Source organism: Bombyx mandarina, chromosome 22, assembly GCF_030267445.1.
Source record: "Bombyx mandarina strain Sakado chromosome 22, ASM3026744v2".
NCBI classification, from domain to species: domain Eukaryota; kingdom Metazoa; phylum Arthropoda; class Insecta; order Lepidoptera; family Bombycidae; genus Bombyx; species Bombyx mandarina.
Genome location: NC_143228.1, coordinates 9,464,484 through 9,487,166, shown reverse-complemented (window position 1 = coordinate 9,487,166; position 22,683 = coordinate 9,464,484). Strand labels below are relative to the sequence as shown.

The 22,683-nt window shown below is 36.1% G+C and overlaps 1 protein-coding gene and 1 long non-coding RNA gene across 6 annotated transcripts; both read right to left on the bottom strand.

Moving 5' to 3' along the window:
- Nucleotides 1-1,524: 1,524 nt before the first annotated feature.
- LOC114244802 (uncharacterized) lies at nucleotides 1,525-8,629 on the bottom strand. 5 transcript variants are annotated; one of them, XM_028176707.2, is made up of 9 exons: nucleotides 8,180-8,629; nucleotides 7,817-7,908; nucleotides 7,397-7,631; nucleotides 6,599-6,704; nucleotides 5,843-6,022; nucleotides 3,919-4,066; nucleotides 3,215-3,281; nucleotides 2,522-2,668; nucleotides 1,525-1,898 (listed from the first exon to the last, which is right to left on the bottom strand). In XM_028176707.2, the coding sequence occupies exons 1-9, from the start codon at nucleotides 8,288-8,290 to the stop codon at nucleotides 1,629-1,631; spliced, it is 1,356 nt and encodes a 451-aa protein (XP_028032508.2). In that variant the 5' UTR covers nucleotides 8,291-8,629; the 3' UTR covers nucleotides 1,525-1,628. The 5 variants fall into 5 exon arrangements, with proteins under 5 accessions (XP_028032508.2, XP_089593107.1, XP_089593108.1 ...); XM_089736981.1 differs by having other exon boundaries at nucleotides 6,596-6,704; nucleotides 8,180-8,616; XM_089736982.1 differs by having other exon boundaries at nucleotides 6,596-6,704; nucleotides 7,397-7,580; nucleotides 8,180-8,616.
- A 7,589-nt stretch (nucleotides 8,630-16,218) lies between these two features.
- LOC149500339 (uncharacterized) lies at nucleotides 16,219-18,021 on the bottom strand. Its single transcript, XR_016325086.1, has 2 exons — nucleotides 16,818-18,021; nucleotides 16,219-16,410 (listed from the first exon to the last, which is right to left on the bottom strand). It is a non-coding gene; the product is annotated as an uncharacterized LOC149500339 (long non-coding RNA).
- Between the last annotated feature and the right edge of the window lie 4,662 nt (nucleotides 18,022-22,683).

The following is a 22,683-nucleotide window of genomic DNA, read 5'->3' as shown; positions in this document are numbered from 1 at the left end:
TCGGATTTTTATTGATATTTTCTAAAACTGTTTTGGCAAGATAATATAACTAGACTTGATACATACTTAATAGAGCGTAAGTAATTGTAAGCCTGCATGGGAGAGTGGTGGTAGGACCTCTTGTGAGTCCGCGCGGGTAGGTACCACCGCCTTGCCTATTTCAGCCGTGAAGCAGTAATGCGTTTCGGTTTGAAGGGTGGGGCAGCCGTTGTAACTATACTGAGATCTTAGAACCTATATCTCAAGATGGGTGGCGCATTTACGTTGTAGATGTCCATGGGCTCCAGTAACCACTTAACACCAGGTGGGCTGTGAGCTCGTCCATCCATCTAAATAATAAAAAAAATAACTCAAGAGTAGCTGCTGCGCGAGTGAATCTACTACCGGATCGGAATCGCGACCAGCTGAGAAGATCCGGCAAGAAACTCAGCGGGCTGAGCGTTCGTCGTTCAGCCGCGATTACGGTTACCGGGATCCTTACTCCTAGTGTTACAGCTATAGGCGGCTCATGCAAGGGTTATTGGATCTGATGGATCCGTAATGACGTGTAAGGGTACTACCTACCACTTCGCCCAGTTATGCAATCCGTTTCCAAGGGTGGGAGCTACATACGATTGAGACTTCAATTTAACCTCATGTCTCACCGTGGTTGATTACCCTTACTTTGTGATTTCTATGAGCTCCGGTAACCACTTAATACCATATAGGCCGTAAGCTCGATCACCCATTGACGGATCAAAAAGGAACCTACATTAAACCACTTTCGATATTATAGCCGAAAAGAAATTTTTGTTTATGGTAATTGCGTTCAGTTGGAAATATGGTTTTTTTAAGTATACTACAGTTTAAAATAAACTAGGTATGATTTGCATTTTTGATGTGTTCAGATGTGTCAATGCCGTCTATTGCCTTATTCCGTATTGATTCCGTAATGGAAATGAAATTATGTGTTTCAATTTCGATAGCTTTGCGTCAACATCAGTGGAATTTAGGTAAAAATTCTAAAGCATCATAGACTGTATTTGGGTGCTGATATCCACCGAATTATTTTCAAAGATACGTTAATTTTTAAAAAATGCTGTCAAAAAAATCCCGACGAGAAAGTATCTATTAATTACTTTGAAAAATGGCACCCCCTGAGGATCTTGTTTGCGCTAGTGTTAGCAAGTCCTAGCTGGTTAAACCACCTCAGTTCACCAACCAGTCCACGCGTAGTTGGAATAGTCAATTAGGCTACCAAAGATTAGGTAGGAAAAAAGAGAACTGGCATAAGCGAAAGGAATCGCAGAAATAAACAGGACTGTAGCAAAACAAGCTAATTTGGCTCTAGGTCTAGGCACGTTCTCTTTTCTACTTCGGACTTATGGACATTCAAATTTAGCTCCGTGTAAACTTACGTTAACGACAAAACAGAATAATCATATTTGAAATCTTTGTGACTTTAATTATGTCTGAATTTGAGAAAATACTATTCTAAGTGTTACCAGGGGATTAAAATAAACCTAAATAAAAAAAACGACGCAGTTTCTTACAGATTTTATTTAATACAAACTTTTATTGTTTACATTGAACAATAACGAAATGTTACAAGCGTTACGTCGTTCTAAAGATAATTAAAATTTTAAAAATTACAAGTCCACGGCTATTTGATTAGATTCCAGTGCTTTGACGGCTTGTTCGAAAGCTAAATGTGCTTGCGGACCTTCAAAGGGATTGAGTGGTTTATCGTCTTTGATGATTCCTTGGATCCTTAATAGTAGGTCTTTCATAATGATCCGTTCTTGGGCCAAAACTTCCTCGTTCATGACGTAGACTGGCCTCCGCTTTAAAAAGACACCGTGCTTTTTAAAACAGTGCCTATTAAAATCGTGCTTGTAACTGTAGGGCTGCGTGCAAATCTGTGATCAAGATAATATTATGAAAATATTTAAGCAAACCAAACTTTTTCACAGAAAGATCTTTTAAATTTTGCATTAAGTAGTAGCTACATTTTCTCGGGTCTGAGCTATCGAGAGCAAACCAATATAATAGATCGCAAACAAAAACGTTTCCCGCTTATAATACCATAATTTTAATGTCAACAATTTCAAACAAACAAAGAGAAAACTGTCCTTCATCGCATTACAGACTTGATCAATTGTGTGATTGCTATTGTTTTTGAAAAAATATTGACTTATTCTACGTTGTATTTAACATATACTACAATAAAATGTAGCTAAAAAATAAAAATAAATAGTAAGTACAATAACGAGGCTCGATTACGGAATTTTAAATTTCTTATTATGTGGTAGCATTTGTTATTAATTTAAGGATAGCTTCTTGGACTCGCTTGCGTTTATTAAAGACTTAATTAACAGGTACTTTCGTAACAATAGTTGTGAAGAACATTTAGAGTACATAATGTATTGCATCACTGTGAAAGATGGCTTATAGTTTTAAACGTTTATATTTTTGAGTAAATGAAACAAAAAACTGGGACACACAGATAAGTCATATTTGCCAAACAATTATGAACACTAACCTCACAATTATAAGGTCGCTCTCCGGTGTGCACTCGCATGTGATGATTCAAAGCGGCGTTAGTGTGAAACGACATCTCGCACGACTCGCATTTGATTTTTTTCTTACCGAAATTATGTATTGCTACGTGACGTTTTAATGCAAATTTCTAAGGAAAAGAGAAAAAAAGCAATTAATATACGACGAACGAAAACAAACGACTGGACATTTCACTTCACGTCAGTTAAGTATGTACCTATTCTTTTCATAATAGTCGGGTTACTCTTGGCAGAGCAGTAATGGTCATGGGGAATCCTTTTTTATTATAAGCCTTGACGGTTGTTTTCAATAATTCGCAAACTGGGGCTTGGTGTAAGCACTCATTAAGTGGGGTTTTGGTAAGGTTTTTTACTAGATCAGTCCAACGAATGTATTCTTTTAATGTTATCTAATTTAGATTATTTTTTATTATAAGGCTGTTCCAGTCAGGCCAGTACTGACTGACAAATAGAATTAATATGTATGTAGCTTCTAGTGCATCGACACGAGAGAGATATATTACTAAATCAAAATATAGCTATCACGAGTGATGGCAGAAAAAATAATAAATCTAGAAATAGATTCTATAAATTATATGGAATTTCAATAGATAAGACGTGTGAATAAAATATACATATATAAAAATATTTCGTTCATAAACAAATAAAAGAATTACCCTTTTGAATCCTTTTTCGCAAGTGTTACAAACAAATTTTCTCTCGGGTGCATGTTTAATCATGTGGCTGGAACAAACACCAAAATTAAATTAAATATAATAGAAATAAAGAAACGATTTTCTTTATGGGGATTCTTTCACGTAACAAAATTCAAATTTGTATTTTAGATTACAAAAACTAAACTAAAGTGTTGGGAGGACGCGTTTTGAACATGCTAGGTACTAATTGTTTCAGCAGCCAAGCAAAGGATAGGACTCTTTATTCCTTAATATGTGTTATATATTGTTCTACTGTTTTAAATTATGACAATTGGCTTCTTTCATTGCCATAGTTGCCAATGTCAAGTTTATAAAAATCTCCAATTAAAAAATGCATACATATTGTTTTATAAAAAAAGCGAAATGGGATGAAATAAACTCTCACTAAAATGGTGGTTATTATTTTTTACTTAGTGGACTTTTTAGAAGAACCCGAGGAGTTAGGTACGCCCAGCGGCTTTGTTTAATTTTGTCTATTTTGTTCACTTTCACAGGTGAGCTGTGAGCTCGTCCAATCATCTACGCAATAAAAAAAAATCTGATATGCATTTGATATGTCACGCCTGTAGGCTTCATAGAACTGTTGAGCCTAGAGGTTACAACAGTAAAAAAAACTACGCGCAATGTGTAAGGTATAAATTAAATAAAAGTAATAAAATGTATACTTCCTCAAGGCTTCTTTAGTGACGAAGGCGGCTATGCACTGATCACATTTAAAATCCTTTGAGGCGGTGTGTTTTTTCTTGTGGTATGTTAAGCCTCCCGAAGACAAAAACCCTTTACTACAAATTTCACATTTATATTTCTTTTCTCCTAAAAAAAAAACCTTTACGTATTTAACTGAACTTAACACGTTGATCGCCATGCGGCCCAGCGGTGGGCCTAGCGTACTATTATAGCATTCGGGCTAAGCCGAAACCAGGGAAATAGTAATATTTATCAACTTGATATTTTCATTCTACAATTTATAAAATGTGATATGTGTATGATTTGCACGGAAGATAAAAATCAGCAACTATTACTGTCTAGTTTACTGGTAGGACCTCATGTGAGTCCGCACGGGTAGGTACCACCACCCCGCCTATTTTTGCCGTGAAGCAGTAATGCGTTTCGGCTTGAAAGGTGGGGCAGCCGTTGTAACTAAACTGAGATCTTAGAACTTATATCTCAAGGTGGGTGGCGCATTTGCGTTGTAAATGTCTATGGGCTCCAGTAACCACTTAACACCAGGTGAGCTGTGAGCTCGTCCACCCATCTAAGCAATAAAAATAAAATAAAATAAAAGTTTTTAAGATATTTTATATAAGGCTATAATTTTGATAAAAACTGCAACTTTCTATTGGATTTGAAAATCAAGGCGTTCGGTTAGGCTAAAAGACCCTGTTAAAGTTAAGTTAAAGAACCCTCACGCGGCCCACAGGTGACCCATCATGGCCCGAATGGTTCAATAAGATAAGGCCCACCGGTGAGCACCTTGGCCTGAATGAAAATACTCGATCTTCCATGTGGCGTTCAACGTGTTAACTATGGCTTTGTTATTGTGTGATGCTCAAACGAAACGACAAAGAGACAAGGATTTTTTCTCCTACCTAAGCTGATAGCCTTGAGAGGCTATTTCAGCGTAACCTAACTAGTAGGTGAGCTGACGGAGCTCAAACCTGACGACGTTGCTAACACAAACCCTAGCAAGAGCCGTGCTTCGCAGAATCTACCAGCAGATCGGAAACGCGACCCACTGAGAAGATCCGGCGAGAAACTCAGTGGGCTGTGTCTGTGGGTTAATTTATTCGTCGAGCCCTTCGTCGCAAGCGACGGGTTCGACAAGAACGATGACCGGGACAAGGATTAACGTTTACACATCACATTTAAGGTCATATAATCCTCCCTTCCTTCTATGTTTGCTACGAAGCAGTCTAAGGGTTCGATGGCTGGAACATAACATACAATCCTGACTTCGACCTCAAATCTCAAGGGGACGGGTGGCATTCACGCTGCGTTGTCTATTGGTTCTGGTAAACAATTAAACACAAGATGAGCGCTGAAATCGTCTGGCCACTGAAAATAATAATTTGAAGTGACTATGTCTAGACAGTCTAGAGGCTGGCTTATTAATAATTGAAGATATGAGTGGATGAAGGGGATATGATACAATTTATTAATTTTGAGAAAACGAGCAACAAACTTTTGTTACTTGTACTTTTCTGCGTACATAATTCCTTCATCACATGCAATTTGTAAAAATATCCTTTAAGCCCGTAGTATTAAGGTCTAATATGGTTTATAGGCACATACTACTTTCATTCAAGGTAAAAACTCTAAAAATCTTAAAAATGGTATATAACTCCTTCATCCACTCTTGTCTTCAATTGTCGGGAGCCCTCTTTTAAGTTTATGACGAAATGAAATCTACCCTCATATTTCTAACACTATATGAACAAACCAACTATATCGTATGAACCACACGCGAACGCATTAAACACGAACAAACATACAAAACAAAAAATATTCGTGCTATACTGTATTAGAACAACAGCATTACAAAAAATTCCCATTTATATTATAAAAAATTAGATAAATAAGAATACAAACCTGTATGTACTAGTGCATGAGCTTTTAATGATTTAGTTATTTTACCACAGTAAGGACAAATATCTTGCCGGATCTTATGAGATCGTTTTTTAACGACATCTGGGTCACTTTGCAGCAGAACGACATTCTTTAAGACTTTCGGCTTTATCGGTTTCTTGCATATTTTATATTCAATTTCAACTGTGAATGAAATAAACTTTGGTTACAGTTTCATTGCAATTCCGGTCAATTAGTAATTGGCATTGGCGAAGCAGCTGCCTTTAAAATGTAAAATACCTTTGGAGACTGGTGCGGTTGCAAGTCAATCTTACTGCACCATGTAGAGCTCTTCCTTCATCAGAAAAAATACGAGTTCACGGCCTACCTTACGTTAAGTAATATTTTATAATGGATGTCTCATCCTTCAAAAAGGACGTTATTGACTGCTCAGCGAGGAAAACAGGCAGGATTGGTATCTCTTGTAATCCCACAAATCTACCTTTGTGGGATTACAATAAGTCACACCACTAGTAAAGTTTTTTTCAATGTTGTCTCTTGAATGACAAGTAAAGGCAAGTAGTGATGTTTATTTTGGATAAAAAGTTTCCATAAAATATCTTGTTGTCAAAACATAAGAACATACTTACTATATACTTGGCGGTAGGCAGCGGCTTGGCTCTGCCCCTGGCATTGCTGAAGTCCATGGGCGACGGTAACCACTCACCATCAGGTGGGCCGTATGCTCGTCTGCCTACAAGGGCAATAAAAAAAAAATACCTTTTTCATGCTTCAAAATTTCCTTCTTATGTTTTCCTAATTTCAATGGTTTCTCAGATTCATTTATTATATCAGTATCACTGTGGAAATCTTCAGCACCACTGTCCTGTAATAAATTCAATATTGTAGTATGTTTCACTATCTGAAATCTGAAACAGGTTCAAGGCAAGTTTATAGAGTTTCAAAATATTATAAAAACTAGAAGGTAAAAGCCACTAATTTTTATCTTCCGTGCAAATTGTTGCATTATATAAATTTTCGAACGAAAATGTCAACTTGATAATAAGTACTAAATTCCTGATTTTCGCTTGGCCGAATATGGCCTACCTTTGGCCTACCGATGGGCTGAATAGCATTCAACATATTAAGTAAGTTTCTAGAGTTAATTGAAGGATTCTTACAAAATTCATTAATAGACAGCTACTAAGTGACATGGTGTTACTATTATAATAAATGTAAATTAAAAAGAGGATATAAAAACAATATAGGTAAATCTAAATTGATTTCTAACAAAAACTACTACGATAATCTTTTGTACAAGCAGGCAAAGTGGTAAACTGAAATAAGATTTAGAGATACAACACATGTAACATTAGAGAGGTAGGAATTCAGTTCACTGTCTGGAAAGATGGAAATGTTCAATTGCCAACAAATATTCCAGTTTGGTAGCACTTGTGAGTTGAAAAGAGAGCTATGATGAAATCCAAATAATAAGAATAGTTTTATAAGTTTTTTTCTAGTAAAGTTCAACTAATTTGTAATGTTTTAAGGATTTCAGCTGTGATTAAAATGACTTACTTCATTTCTCTGATCCAATGCATCAAAGTCCTTTTCAACATCATGACAAAGTTTCCTGATTAGAATATCATTATATGAAATGCAATTGTTTTTAGTTTGTATTAAGTCAATTAAAGTTATTGAATTAAGTACATTTCTTTTATCGTCTAATATTCCAGTTTGTACTTTGATATCATTGAGATCACTAAAATAAATTCTTTTCAGTAAATTTCTTTCATTTAATAAGTCATGCGAGCTGAAAACAATATAATGTTAAGAAACTTAACATCTTATACTTTTTAGAGAATCTTTAACATCATAATATTCATCATAGGAGATCATGAACATAGAATAATTTTCAAGGTAATTGATTAAATAAAAATTAGTTCATTAATTTATACAATTTTAATACATATTAGATGTACATAAGTCACAACTCACTGTTTTATAAAAAGTTTGAAATTATATGCTTCGCGAAGCTGCCTCAGACAATCAAGACATATTTTATTTGGAAGCTGATCATTTTTGTTAATCTGAAGATGATAAGATTAATAATTATTATATTATCACGGATTTAATTGCCAGAATATATGAAATTAGAATTTCATTCTGGAAACATTCTCGAATGCAGCCCTCTTTGTTAGGTCTAACTTAGGTAATATAATTATATTACACTTTGCATTAAAGAGTTAGTAGGTATTATTACACTTTTATAAACTTATTTAAACAACTAGTATCACGTAATGAATACTATACACATTGATTAAATTTTACTTTTTATTTGACAAATTAATATTTTTGTACCGGTATGTTTGCTACTGATGTAATCATATTATTAAAGGTTGTTTCACCATCAGAATCGAATATGGAACGCTGATTCTTTTTGGATTTTAAACAAATTCTGCATCTATCCATATCAATAAAGTAATGTTTTTTATACTTGTGGTTACATCAATTAACTGTTTATTCAGATTGAACTATAAACTACATATTTTGCAATTTTAAATAGTTCAAGAGCAGAATTCTTATTTAGAATACATTGTAAATTTTAGGAGTCCATTGTTTTACACTTTACTTCATAATTTTAGCCATTAATTGTAGGCTATTTTACTTCGATCAATATATTTTACTTTGTAGATCATTTTGTATTATCTACGTTTTATGCGTTTTGTTCTGATAATTGGTCTTGCTTTTTTAAAGGAGGGTAGAAGTAATTTTTTTATGCTTGACTCGCCTATCATAGATTATACACTTAATATTGTCGCCTATTGTACAGACTCAGACAAAAGGAGATTAGCTATAATACCAACCAAATGTCTTCAACCCTTAGATATGCTTTAATATTCTGGGGAAATTCCACTAATACAGAGTACGTATTTAAAGCACAAAATAAATGTGTGCGTGCTATAGCAAACATTCATGTACCAGACTCATGTAAGCCTTTCTTTCAAAAGTTTAAAATCATGACTTTTACATCGTTATATATTTATGAGGTAGCGATTTTTGTCAAAACGAACAAACATCTGTTTGCAAAACCGCAATCTGTTAGGAATACTTTAAAGATCTCTTCGCTACCTCATAGAACTGCCCTTTATGACAAGAGTTTTTTTAGTATGTCATCAAGGATATTTAATAAACTACCAATAAAAATTTTGAAGACAGTAGATTTACAAGATTTTAAGCAAAAATTGCAAGTATTTTTAATAGATAAGGCTTACTATAGTATGTCAGAATATTTAGACGATAACTTTAGATAATTAAGATGATAAAGTAGAATAATTTAAGTTTTATTTTTATGTAGACTTACACCTAATATTTGTACGCTTTACTAGCAGGACATAGTCATACATTTATTAATATTAGTTTATTAATCTTTGTTAAACTATGACCACAAATAATAATAAAATAAAAATAAAAATAAAAAAATAAAATAAATTAAGTTAAATTGTAATAGAACATAATAAAATGAAACAATTGATTTGTGGGGTATTTATTAAAGTTGTATCGATACTATCGAATAAGCCAAATGCCGAATACATAGGCGTTGGTTGAGATGAAATGAAATAAAAATCGGTAAAATTATGGGTTTACTGAAACATCAATAGGTATTTTAAAAGAACACGAGAAGTGACGTCCACCAACTTTGTTTCATTTTCCTATGATTGTGCATTTTCATACATGATATACGATTAATAAGCTACCGCTACCAGCGTCAAACTATTAAATGTTTAAACCTGAAAAAACACTGATTCAGTCCGTCATTGGTCATTATTTAATTTTATCTCATTTCATTCAATTTCATTTGATTTGATCCCATGTCATAGATTGCAATTTCAAATAAATCGACTTCATTTCATTCCGCTCCATTTTTCATTTAAATTATTTACTTAATAATTCCATTTCCATCATTTGTATACATGGTATGGTATGGAAAACATCGTTTAGATATTTTAACCCTTCTTCATTTCATTTTTTTGATGAAGAAAGGATTAGTAGTAGCCACAATGTCTTACCAGTTTCGTCAGGACAGGTGGGCGTGTAAAGGCTCAGCCAGAAGGGCTAGGGTTTGCTAACAACTGCCAGAGCCTCTTCAATTCTACAAATTTGAAAAACCGATTCTGTATGACAATGGGATTAAAATTTAAAAATACTAGTGGTCCCCCCCGGTAGTCGATGTTTGACTATAATTAATTGAATTTATGAGTTTCTACACTACTACGATTCTGTTGTGAAAGATTAATATATTTCTAATAATCAGATTTCGCCAAGACTACACTATAGCAAACAATATTTAATCTATTCTCAATTTGACCACTTAAGTAATTGACTGCATTATGAAAACTTTTAACTTTGACAATAAACAAATATTAGATTAGGGGCTAAAGTATCAAATTGCCGATTTGTGTACTATTGAAAAATTGAAATTCGTTCGTTCGTTTTTTTTTCAATTAACAAATTTATTTAATCAAAATATCTACCATTATTATCTACATTACTGCCATCTAATAGGCAGGTCATTTATGCCTTTGCGATAGTACTCTGGTGATCTAGATTCTACAAATTGTGTGAAAGCATTTTGTACTGCCTCTTTGGAAGAAAACTTTTTATCACGTAGAAAATTGTCCAAATCGCGACAAAAATAATAGTCCGTTGGAGCAAGGTCTGGCGAATACGGAGGGTGACGAATGGTTTCTAATTGCAGTTTCTGTAGATTTAAAACGGTTTCTCGTGCTGTATGAGGTCTCGCGTTATCATGGAGCAATGGTGAAGATCGATTCATGAGTCGGGTCTGTTTCACTGCAAGTTTTGCTAACATTGTTCGGAGTTCGGCACAGTGGACATCTGCCGTTATTGCTTGACCAGATCAGAGAAAGCTATAGTGAATAACATCATGCTGAGACCAGTTACCATTACCTTTTTATTGGTAAGCTTTGCTTTAGGACACTGTTGCGGCGTTTGACCTGGGGTCTGCCATTGCATTTTTCGCTTACGGTTATCGTAAATAATTCACTTTTCACCACATGTCACAATTCGGTCCAATATTCCTTCATTTCTGTATCGATTCAACAAGGCAACACATGTTTCAACACGCGTTTCTTTCTGCAGATTAGTCAAATCATGAGGCACCAATTTTTCATATTTTTTTATATTATTGATTTGTCGCAAATGAGTCAATATTGTAGGTAAGGTAGGTTGTAGGTAACATTAAACCATGCCGCCAATTCCTGGGTAGCTTGGCTCGGATCGGCTTCCGCCTTCTTTTTTAATTCATTGTTATTCCCATGCGTGGGCGATCTTCCACGTGGTTAGTTCTTCAAATTAAAATTTCCATCACAAAAGCGTTTAAACCAAAATCGCACGGTGCGGTCATTAGCAGTCCCCTTTCCAAACGCAACATTGATATTGCGAGCTGTTTCTGCAGCGTTAGTTCCGCGTCGGAACTCGTATTAAAAAATCACTCGAATTTTCTAAGTATCCATCTTTCTTGTCTAAGCTGAATAAAAGAAAAACAACTGAAAGTCGTTAATCAAATGTTGCACATTTTTTAAAAGAAAAACCTCATGGGTACCTTTTGAAAAATGTTTCACCCAAAAATCTCAAGCCATGAAGGTTCTATGCTTATGTCAATTCGAAGTACATATTACAATAAAATGGCAATTTCTTACTTTAAACCCTATTAATAGGCATGCGTGTGTCAAATACATGGTAGTGTGTGTAACGTTTTCGAAATTGATATAATATATTTTCAAGCATTATTTAAAAAAATATTAACATTACGCACACCTTCTCTATATTCTCTATAAGTGTGAGAAATTTCATACTCCTCCGTCCGCGCAATTTTCGTAAAAATGCGTACAAAGTTTTTGATTTACCTACGTATTAAGTTAAATGAAAACCACTTTTACAGCTTCCCTAATTCATTATTTTCATTTTGCGTAACTTTCAAAATAATAAAACTGTTTTGAAGTATGTACATAATAACAACAACAAAAAGAGAGAGGTATCTTGTGAAACATATAAGGTACCCTGTCCAGAGTCCAGAAACGTTGACAAGCCGTTGACACGAGTCTGACAATATTCAAATTTCGACGAAAAGTATATACCTACTCGTCAAAGTTCTTGACCACGAAAACTTACTGGTGGTAGACCTCTTGTGAGTCCGCGCGAGTGGGTACCACCACCCTGCCTATTTCTGCCGTGAAGCAGTAATGCGTTTCGGTTTAAAGGGTGGGGCAGCCGTTGTAACTAACTACCTATACTTGAGACCTTAAAACTTATATCTCAAGGTGCCAACCACCTTTAAGCTATTTACGTCGTAGATATCTATGGGCTCCAGTAACCACTTAACACCAGGTGGGCTGTGAGATCGTCTACCCATCGAACCAATAAAAATAAAAAATAGGAATACAGCTAAAACACTTGAGAGTTTTCATCAACAACTTTTACTAAACATAATAAAAATCACTTCCAAACCCCTTCATTTATATCACGCTGAAAGCTGTGTGCTTTTGGCCGCTGATAACTTTAAGGTTTGGGTTTATCATTTTTAAACATCGAAACATTCAAAATTTTTCTTTCGAATTTTGAGTTCGATTGCTTTTTAGGCGTGTTTCTTTTTAAATTTCTACAGTACATACCTAATTAATTTATAAGCATTACACAATTTAAATGTTTGCCTCTTTTGAAAATCGAACAAATAGTTAAGTTAAAAGTTTCATAGTGACATTTAAAAATATAATAAAATGATTTATGAAACATTTATTAAACAAATACAAAATCTTTTTATTTTGACCGTCAGCTGTCAGAGTCGTCTGGTCCTCTCTATTGATAAAATGTCAGGATTAAATTCAAGCCGTAATATTATGTGTATTCTCTATTGTAACCTACTTCTTTTTCTCCACATTATCCCGCTAGGTGGGGTCGACGCAGCGAATTTTTCTATTCCATTCTCTTCTATCAGCCGTCATCTCAACACACACTTCTCTCTTTCTCTCTCTCTCTCTCTCATATCGTCATTCAGACACTCTATCCATGTGTTTTTCGGTCGACCTCTTTCCCCTCTACTTTAGACTACCATTTCCATACATCTCTTAGTCTCTCTCTCATCTCACTACACATCACATGTCCATACCACGATAGCCGTCCGCTCTTTAATTTTCACACTTCCTCTGGTATACTCATTCTCTTGTCCATTGTTGTCACTCCATAAATCCATTTCAACATTCGTATCTCTGCCGCATGCACTCCCCTTTCATGCTTTACTTTCGTCGCCCAACATTCAGATCCATTTAGCACGACAGGTCTAATGATCGTTTTGTAAATTTTACCCTTGAGGTAAAGGGGCATTCTACGATCGCATGCTGTTACAGAGACCTGTCACCATTTCACCCAACCAGCGTTTGTTCGGTTTGCTACATCACTGTCTATGTTGCCGTCGTTCTGGAGTATAGAGCCGAGGTACTTGAAGTCCGAGCAATCTGGCAAGGACACACCATCTAAGGCAATTGACATGAAGTCTGAAGAACCACCAAAACATGTGCTCGGTTTTTGTTCGACTGATCTACCGACCTATATCTTATTATTAACAAAATGAAACAATTAAGAATCTGTAAACATTTTTCAGCGCAATATATTGAAGATCTAAAATAAGCCCCAGGAATTTATTGGATATTACTGCTAGCGAAGGCACATGTCAAAATATTTACAAGACTGATGTAAATTAATTGCCGGCACCTGCATGCTTTCAATACTTACATTATTATGAAGTAAATTTGCACCGATCCGACGTCCAATTTGTTTTCCGTTGTTAGTTTTATAAACTTGTCTGTATCTATTAGTACAGATATATTTTAGATAAAAAAAAACGGGTATTTTAGCTTATTGTCATGATATTATTAATTTAATATTTAATTAACTAAAACCAGTGCCTATCGATGGCTAGACACCATTTCAATGTTAATTAAGTTAATTTATTCAGTTTGAAATAGAAAACTAGTGAGATTGGCGAACATTTTCTGAAAGTATGATTTATCCTTTACTTTTTTTTTATTGCTTAGATGGGTGGACGAGCTCATGATCCACCTGGTGTTAAGTGGTTACAGGAGCCCATAGACATGTACAGCGTAAATGCGCCACCCACCTTGAGATATAAGTTCTAAGGTCTCAAGTATAATTACAACGGATGCCCCAGCCTTCAAACCGAAACGCATAACTGCTTCACGGCAGAAATAGGCAGGATGGTGGTACCTACCCGCGCGGACTCACAAGAGTCCTACCACCAGTAATTACGCAAATTATTATTTTGTGGGTTTGATTTTTATTACACGATGTTATTCCTTCACCGTGGAAGGCAATTGTGAACATTTGTTGAGTACGTATTTCATTAGAAAAATTGATACCTGCCAGGGATTCGAACACCGGTGCATCGCTCAATACGAATGCACCGGACGTCTTATCCTTTAGGCCACGACGACTTCGAATTACTATTACTAAATGATTCAATTGATCAACGGGCACAGCGCACGATTCTCACTCCTGATATGATCAAGAGACATGACGACGCGACTGTGGTAGAAAGTGAACTGTGTTATTAGGTCGCCATGCTGAATTCAGTATTTCAAAGGTTTCTTTCTTTCTTTAATAGGTATTGAATTTTCAGTGGTTCCTGTTAATTGTGTTTTTGAAAACAATTGAGTCTTATTTTCCATGTAAGAACGCGCATAAGGGTGCGAGTAAATAAATATATGTTCTTAGCTAGACATAAAATTGCAAGTCGTTGCTAATGAGCACAAGACTGGAAATTGAACAATAAATTATCAATGTAAATTTTTCGCCATTTTTTCTTTGAATGGTTACGTAAACGTTACGAAGAAATGTAAAAAATTGATTACATTGAATGATTGCTAAGAACACATGTTAAAGGACTTATTACAAATTTAGCTTATAAATTTTTATGAATTTATGGGACGTCGACGAAGGTACAAAAATATCTGAATTTTTTTATTTTATTTAGCTATTTCGATTTATCAATTCGATGAATTTTAGAATTATCAATTTTATAATTTCTAACATGTCGAAGAACTTGCGATTTCTGACGATTAGACTGTTGAAAGTTTGTTTTGTGAAAACTGGTAAAAATTAAATTAACCTAAATATTTATGAAACTAAAGTAGATTCTCAGTTTTAAGACTCGGGCGTCGATTGGCGAAATGACGCCTTCCTTAGGTAAAATTACGAAAGGAAGATTTTCAAGGAGCGAGTGTTGTTGTCTCGTAGACCGACGGCCCAAATTCTTCTTTTTGTTTTGGTATTGCAGATCGCGTAATATTAATCAACTAGCGACCCGCCCTCGCTTCGCTTCGAAAACATTAAATTTTATTGTTGATAGCTGTCCCGCGATGTAACCCGCGGTTATTGTCGTACAGCGGGTGACGCCGCGAGGTGAAGCTAGTCTAAAAAAGTAGCCTAAGTTACTCCTTATATCATTAGCTACGTATCAGTGAAAGTCCCGTCAAAATCGGTCCAGCCCTTCTAGAGATTAGCCGGAACAAACAGACAGACAGACAGACAGACAAAAATTGTAAAAAATGTTATTTTGGTGTATGTACCGTATACATTATATTCCTATGCATGTAGTAAAAAGCCGCTATTTCAATATTACAAATAGACACACCAATTTTATTTATATGTATAGATATGTAGGGGAGACCGGGGCAAGATGAGATAGCTAAGACAAAACTCGCTGTACAAAGACAATTATACTCTTTAATTAAATTCTTTAAGAAAATAAGTAACACTTATACATTTGTTTCTTAAAATTAATAATTTTATCAAGCAAAATCACAGAAGTTTTTTGACAAATAATGATTAACGATAATGTGGCGAATTTACCGTCTTGCCCCATGGACGGGGTAAGATGGGAAATGCTACGGGGCAAAAGGAGTACGTATTTTAATCGGGCAGACAGCGTTCACAAATGTGTGCCTCGTCGTCTTCTTCATCTACTTCGGCACAGGAATCGTGTGCCCAACCATGGCAAATACTGCAGATAGCCCAACCCTCGGTTGACTCTTAGTATAAGTAACCACAATAGACACAGGCCCAGTCACCGTCCTCCTCATAAGATGAACTATATTCCGATTCGATTTCTTTGGCGAGTCTTTTAGTTTGATGCTTGTTTTCAGTTCTTTTTATCTTCTTATTTCCAACTTTGTGTATTCATTTTTTACGCCAATCTTCTCCTGCCATGTCGGTTTCTTCATTAAGTGGGCTATCTATATGATTTCGCTAGCTAACTGATAAGCTATTACACGAAGTTATTTTCCGGTTAACCGTGCTTCCTGCATACTTAGTAGTTACCGGAATCAGTGTCGTCATCCACAGTATCACGAGCTTTTCTTACACGGCGGCGGAACATCATATGTAGCAGAGGCTCGAGGAAGCCCCATCCTGTTATTAAGAACCCATAAGACCCAGAACTTCAGGGTCCCATTTGCCACGATCTGTTTTTCATTTATAGTTCCGAACCATTGTATCTGAGAAAAAAACTTTGTGAGAAAAGCAACGATATATCTTGCTTATGTAGAAGTTACAACAATATGTACTTATACTTTATTTTATACCACTAAGTCAGCAAAGAAGCATACAGTTCGCCTGATGGAAAGCGGTTACCGTAGCCTATGGACGCTTGCTTAACCAGGTTGCAATACTATGGATAGGTAAGTGGGTACACAGAAGAAATTATTTAAACCACAAGGAAGGGGCAAAACGGGATAGTATTCCGTTATGCCCCGATCATTGTGCCCCGACCCACATGTGTTCAAATAAGTTGAAGCAATTCTAATCTTAAATCTTACCGGCGCAAAAATCTAATCTGAATTTAAAGTGTTATAGTACTACAACACGCTGAGGATTAAAACATTATATTAATTCAAGTACTTACATGTCTGCACATCAGTTTCTTAACCAAAAACCGGATAAATACACTTGCAAAATCAGTTTTTTTCCTATACAACGCAAAAACGAGATCCAATACGTTCGCTTTGCTCGGACGCACTTGCGCAGTCTGAATTTCGTGCAAATGGCGCCGTTACCGGTCCGAGCACGATTACCATTCATGGACAAAAGCTTATTTCCCGTCCTGCCCCGAACTTCATCTTGCCCCGGTCTCCCCTACTTGTATAATAATTGTAACGTAGGTACGTAGAAAATGTTGTTAGGTCGATCCAACTTTAAGTCAAATCTTTAATTCTATGTTGGCTAACGTTATCCTACCGTTTATTATATTTATTGATTATACCTAAATATATTAGTTACTGCATGCCTCCTTACAAAAAGTTACTAAGCATTAAGATCAATTTAGTTTATCTTGTATCTATAAAAGGAATGTAAAACTCAACTCATATTTACCTTTGTGAACTATTGCAGTAGGATACCTAATTAACATCATTGGTACTTTTTATTGGTATTGGTAATTGTACAGCTAAAATGGTTGAGCTTATAAGGTTGTGTTCGATATGAGCTTTAAAACTCGTTTAACATCACGTTTGTAATATGTTAATCGCATATCTAACTTAATGAAGAATCCTCAAGCACCGGTCTCCATCAGTAAGAATCTACAGTCGGCATCGACGCACCACTTCGACAAAGCGGCACGACACGAGAACCCTCTCATCGTAGCCGTTGCTGCATACAGAATGGAAAGAGGTCGACGTCGCCCAAAACACGTCATTTCGGATCCTCCCGATCCACTAACGGTTCTTTTAGGTACCTCAAGCACCGATCATCGTCCTCGTCGAACCCGTCGCTTACGACGAAGGTTTGAGCCCCGTGAGCTCACCTATGAGTTAAGGTTACGCTGAAATAGCCCCTCAAGGCTATCAGCTTGGGTAGAAAAAAAAAAACAGAGGCCACCGTTCTCGTCGAACTCGTCGATTATGGCGAAGAGTTCGACGTGCGAACTAGCTCATACACACAACCCGCTGAGTTTCTCGCCGGATCTTCTCAGTGGGTCTATTCCAATGGTAGATTTTGCGCAGAACTGCTCTTGCCAGGACCAGTGTGAACAAACTAACAACAAACAAGCAATCAATCAGTTTGAACACTTTGAGAGCAAGTACTGGCTAGTGCGTAGCTGGAATAGCCCCTTTTTAGTCAATATGTATGGAAGAAAATAAAGAGAGAATTTTGAACTGTATAAATACATTTCCAGCAGTTAACGCACTTGTCGCTGCGTCAAACGAAGCCCTGAATACCGCGTCAGCGGATTCATATAACATACAACAATATAACAATATATTGCAAAAATTAAAGATTCAATTGCTTTTTAGGATTCCGTAGACGAATAGATAAAGCAGGTTATTTTCATAATTTCATATAAGATTTTTTTTTAAGAGATTTTATGACCTGGTATCTAAGACCTTTAAGTCATGTCTTATTTTACTTTATTTTCTTAATTTTATGAAAAATGATAATACGGAGTGAAATGAAATGAAGATGATTAATTTGAGACATTAATCAACTGGGATGAAATTTAATGAAATGAGATGATATGGGATGAAATATAATCGCAGTAAAATGGTGGTCATTTACTGAGATTTTTTCAGTGGACTTTTTGGAGGAACCCGAGAAGTTACGTCCAGCAGCTTTGTTTCATTTTCCCACATTTGTGCACTTTCACAGATATTAAACAGTTAATAAACCACCATTATTACACATTTAAACCTGAAGAAACACTAAATAGACAAAATAAAACAAATCACACAACTTCACTCCTCGCGTTCCCGCCAAAAAGTCTTTCATATAAGACTGTTTGTATGTCATAGCTTTTACAGTAAGCTTATACTATAAAATTTAAATATATTTATACTATAAAATTCCTCTGATACCTATTATTGTGTTGTCTCCTTGAGACATGAAGTCGAATTCTCAATTGTATTGTAATATCGGCTAATCTACATTTCAAACCGAAACTGCGTTGACTGCGCTGGAACGAAAATAGGCAGGACGGTAACACCTATTTCTGCGGGCTACAACATGTCTTTTTAGTAACATGTCTGTGTTCATCTGCATAGATGCTTAGACATTGGTCACACCATCGGTGCTACGTTTCTTTAGTTTCCTTTCTTCATTCTTTTCGATTACAAATTTTTGCAGATTGCAAAATACATATTATTATAATAAACAATAATCTCATACAGATATTTTGTAGCGCCTGCCTCGGCAATGGGGCATAGAAATGCGCTTTTCTCTTTTTAACAAAGCTATACATTTTTTAAATGAACGAGGCTTTAAAAAGACTAACGTCACTAAAAAAACTTTGATAACTAAATATCTATATAGAGCTGGGAGTTCTACGATATCAGGGTATTGAAATAATTTTAGACCTGTACTATGAAGTTTTGAAAACAGGTGGACGGGTTAGCTAATGAAGGGATACCCTTTTAATTCCTTTACACAAAAAGAGATCTATAAAAACTTGTGGAGATTATCGTAAAATGGCGCGTGAGAAGGATCTTGGGCGGATCGGAAGGAAGTGTTTCGTATGGAGGTATCAAGATCAATAAACTAAGATGCACGGATAGTGCAGGCCTTTTTGCATTATAGGAAAATGATGTTGCTGAGCTGCTACGTACAATCGAACTTGAAAATGAACTAATTCGACTCGTCAACATGTCAAAAGTAAAAGTAATGTCAAAATAGGTGAGTTTGTATAACTTATTGGCTGACCAGGGGGCATGAGAAGGAAAAATATAGAGAATCATTCAAATTGCCAAAGTTGCTATGAGCAAGTTTACGTGCATTTTGTTAGCCGGTAGGTTAGGTATCCGATATTTACAAGGTGAGACTAAGAAAGACACTCGGCTACTTGATGTTTCTCTATGGATCAGAATATTCGAGCAATGGAACAGAAATAGATAGATTCCTTTGAAACGTCTCGAGAAGCATGCTCCATATATCCTGGACCGATAAGAGAATTAAGACGCAGTTATGACAATATGCTACTAAAGGTTGCTGAACGGTCGGTTCGTTCGTTTGTCGTCTATTTTATGTAAATATGTGAACGGTCGGTTTGTTCTATATCGTCTGGTTCGTGTAGGTATGTCTTTTAGGAAGGCATTGAAAAGATTGACTGATACCAGTCACGTTCGCCCTCGTTCAATTTCTTTTCTTTTGTTTCTTTTCAAATTATCTGTCAAGTCTCTGTCTAGTCGTTGTACGTCGCATGCATGTCGAATGTCCTGTCAAAGAGGTTGCACGCTACGAAATATGCCACATTGCCCGTTGGTAACTGACAATTTCGACAAACAGTTTATGTAAAAATATTAAGATTTTTCACTAAATGTTTACATTTTTAATATATATTTTAACTTAGAGTTATTTTTATTACCCCGACGATGACACTTAAAGTAAGTTCGACCCTGCCAACCTTCTTTTATGTCTTGATTGTTCTCTGTACATTTAGATTAACCTTGTCTTACACCATTTTTTAAATGAAATTGAGGATCTTATAATTCTAACTTTGAGTAACCCAAATCAGGTTCCTAAAAAGGCGGTTTCGTGATTTGTAGAATCCACTTTTATTTTTAATTATCATTTTTATATTTTATTTTTAACATTTTTATCATATTTTTGGCTTTATATTGATTGATTATTAGCTTTCGCGTTACTTTCTCTTTGATATCCAGCAAGTACTTGTTACATTTGTCTTGAAATGTAACGAATAAAAATGCAACTGCTTTGTTATGTAGCTTACAGAAGAAAATTACATTAGAATACATAATATTATATTTTAAACGAGAACATATGACCGCTACACTACCATGAATCTACCGATTCCAATAAAATTCTGGTTAAATAAAATTCTCTTGATACCAATCAACTCACAACAAGCCCATACAATTTTTGACATTGCTTCAATGGCGGTGGCGGTGTAGAATTGGGCACCAGATTTAGAGATAGCAGCTGTAGAAAGATGCCTAGGATGAATCAGGATTTTAGCATGCGAGAGAAGCGCGCTCGGTTGCGGTGCGGGGCGGATGCAATGGCTCGGGGAGTGCCGCGTGGCGTGCGATTTGCGAGCGCTGAGCGTGAATCCGAATCGTGTGCAGTGTAGCACGCGCCGCCCGCGGCCTCACATCGCTTATCGCGCTACGCCGCAGCCTCCCCGCTCTGCCGCACCACGCGTCCGCTGGGCGCGACGAGCGGGCCGCGGGCCAGGCCCGCGAGCCTGCTGCTGCTGGCCGCGTGGCTAGCGGCTGTCGCTGCCGACCTCTCCTGTGTTCAAGAGCCTACGACGACTCAGATCGCGTGCGCTTCCTGCCGGTCAAACGAAAAAGCTCGTGAGAACAGCCTGCGAGTGATACGTGAAAATTTGCTGGCCAAGCTCGGCTTCACGCAAGCCCCAAACACTACTGGTCGACAACTACCTCACGTGCCAGCGTACCTCATGAAACGTTTCGAGCAACGGAAACCACGGCCGGGGGTGCAGTCTGATGCACTGGTGCCCTCTCGCACCTTTGTCACCCACACCGAACAAGACGATTTCCTTGCTCGCACCGACAATGTCCTCATTTTTGCCCGTTAGTATCTTAATTTTGTCATTCCAAGAAATTATTAAATTTGGCAGTATGATCACTAACAACACCTAAAGTATTTATTGGTAAAACAGTTCGTTCGCAAGAATGCCTACTTTACGTTAAGTTCCCTATATTATGTAAATGTAATGTGTCCATGTTACATATGGTACATATCAAAGTCGTAAAGCTTATGAAACAATAGCTTTTAATTTAATATCATTAAAGGAATGGTAACAGTTACTTAGTTATGGCACCTAGAGTCAATTTTGGTCTGCCCCACAAGTATTCATATAGTCTGTGAAGTTCATTGACAGGCACGTGTGCAGCCTATAAGTGGGTAAGGCACTTCGTGGTCGCGTCATGCATAGCAAATTTTAATTAGCCAATGATTGCTTCAACTTCACATATTGTCTATAAGACTGCTACAAGTCAAGATGCTATCGCGAACGACCCTGCTCGTTTGAATAATAATTTACACAACGGTTTTTTGAATGCCAGTAATCCTTTAAATGTAAATTATATTATTTGCGCGCATGCTAGGATTTGACTTCATATCTTTCGAAGTTGTATAAACTAAATTGAAACAAAATATAAATTTACGTTTAGGAGATAATCACCAATAATTGATAGGGCACAGTACTCTAGATGCAAGGGTGAAATATAATTATTGTGATGCGAAAACGAGGCTATCAAAGTTCAGGCAAATATGTATGTAATCTGGCAACGTGAACTAGGGGCTTCGACCGCTAATGATAATGTAAGTCTACATACATAGCATCGTGACATTTCTGCTAATCAAATTCTGTACATGTTAGCCGTTATTTTTTTTTACTATTACTCGTATAACTTATGCACAATTCGTAAGCAAATGAGTAAAAATCAATACCAGCTTGGATGACTGACCGACTCCATAACATGAAATATTTATAACACATAAGTAATTTTTACAATTACATATATATGTCATGTTTTCATTGTTATTTAAATATCAAAATCCAAACAGGGATAATTAGATCACAAGAAAAATATTTTACGCACTATCACAATGTAGAAATTGTAATTATTTTTGATTTGTTAATGATACCAAAATTCCCACGAATATGTCACGGTACTGCTACGTCAATTAGCTATTTTTAGCATATCGAAGTTGATAAAGTCTCCTCTGTTCCTCATAACAGTGCACTATGGAAGTAAGTACCTATGCATTGTAAAACTAACAGTGAATGCATT

Excerpts from the sequence above, each read along its gene's own strand:
- LOC114244802 (XM_089736981.1), bottom strand. The coding sequence starts at position 8,290 with ATGGATAGATGCAGAATTTGTTTAAAATCCAAAAAGAATCAGCGTTCC. Across the intron at positions 4,067-5,842 it reads TCATGCACTAGTACATACAG|GAGAAAAGAAATATAAATGT; the intron begins GTTTGTATTCTT and ends TTTTTTTTTTAG. Across the intron at positions 3,282-3,918 it reads ACTAAAGAAGCCTTGAGGAA|CCACATGATTAAACATGCAC; the intron begins GTATACATTTTA and ends TGTTTGTTCCAG.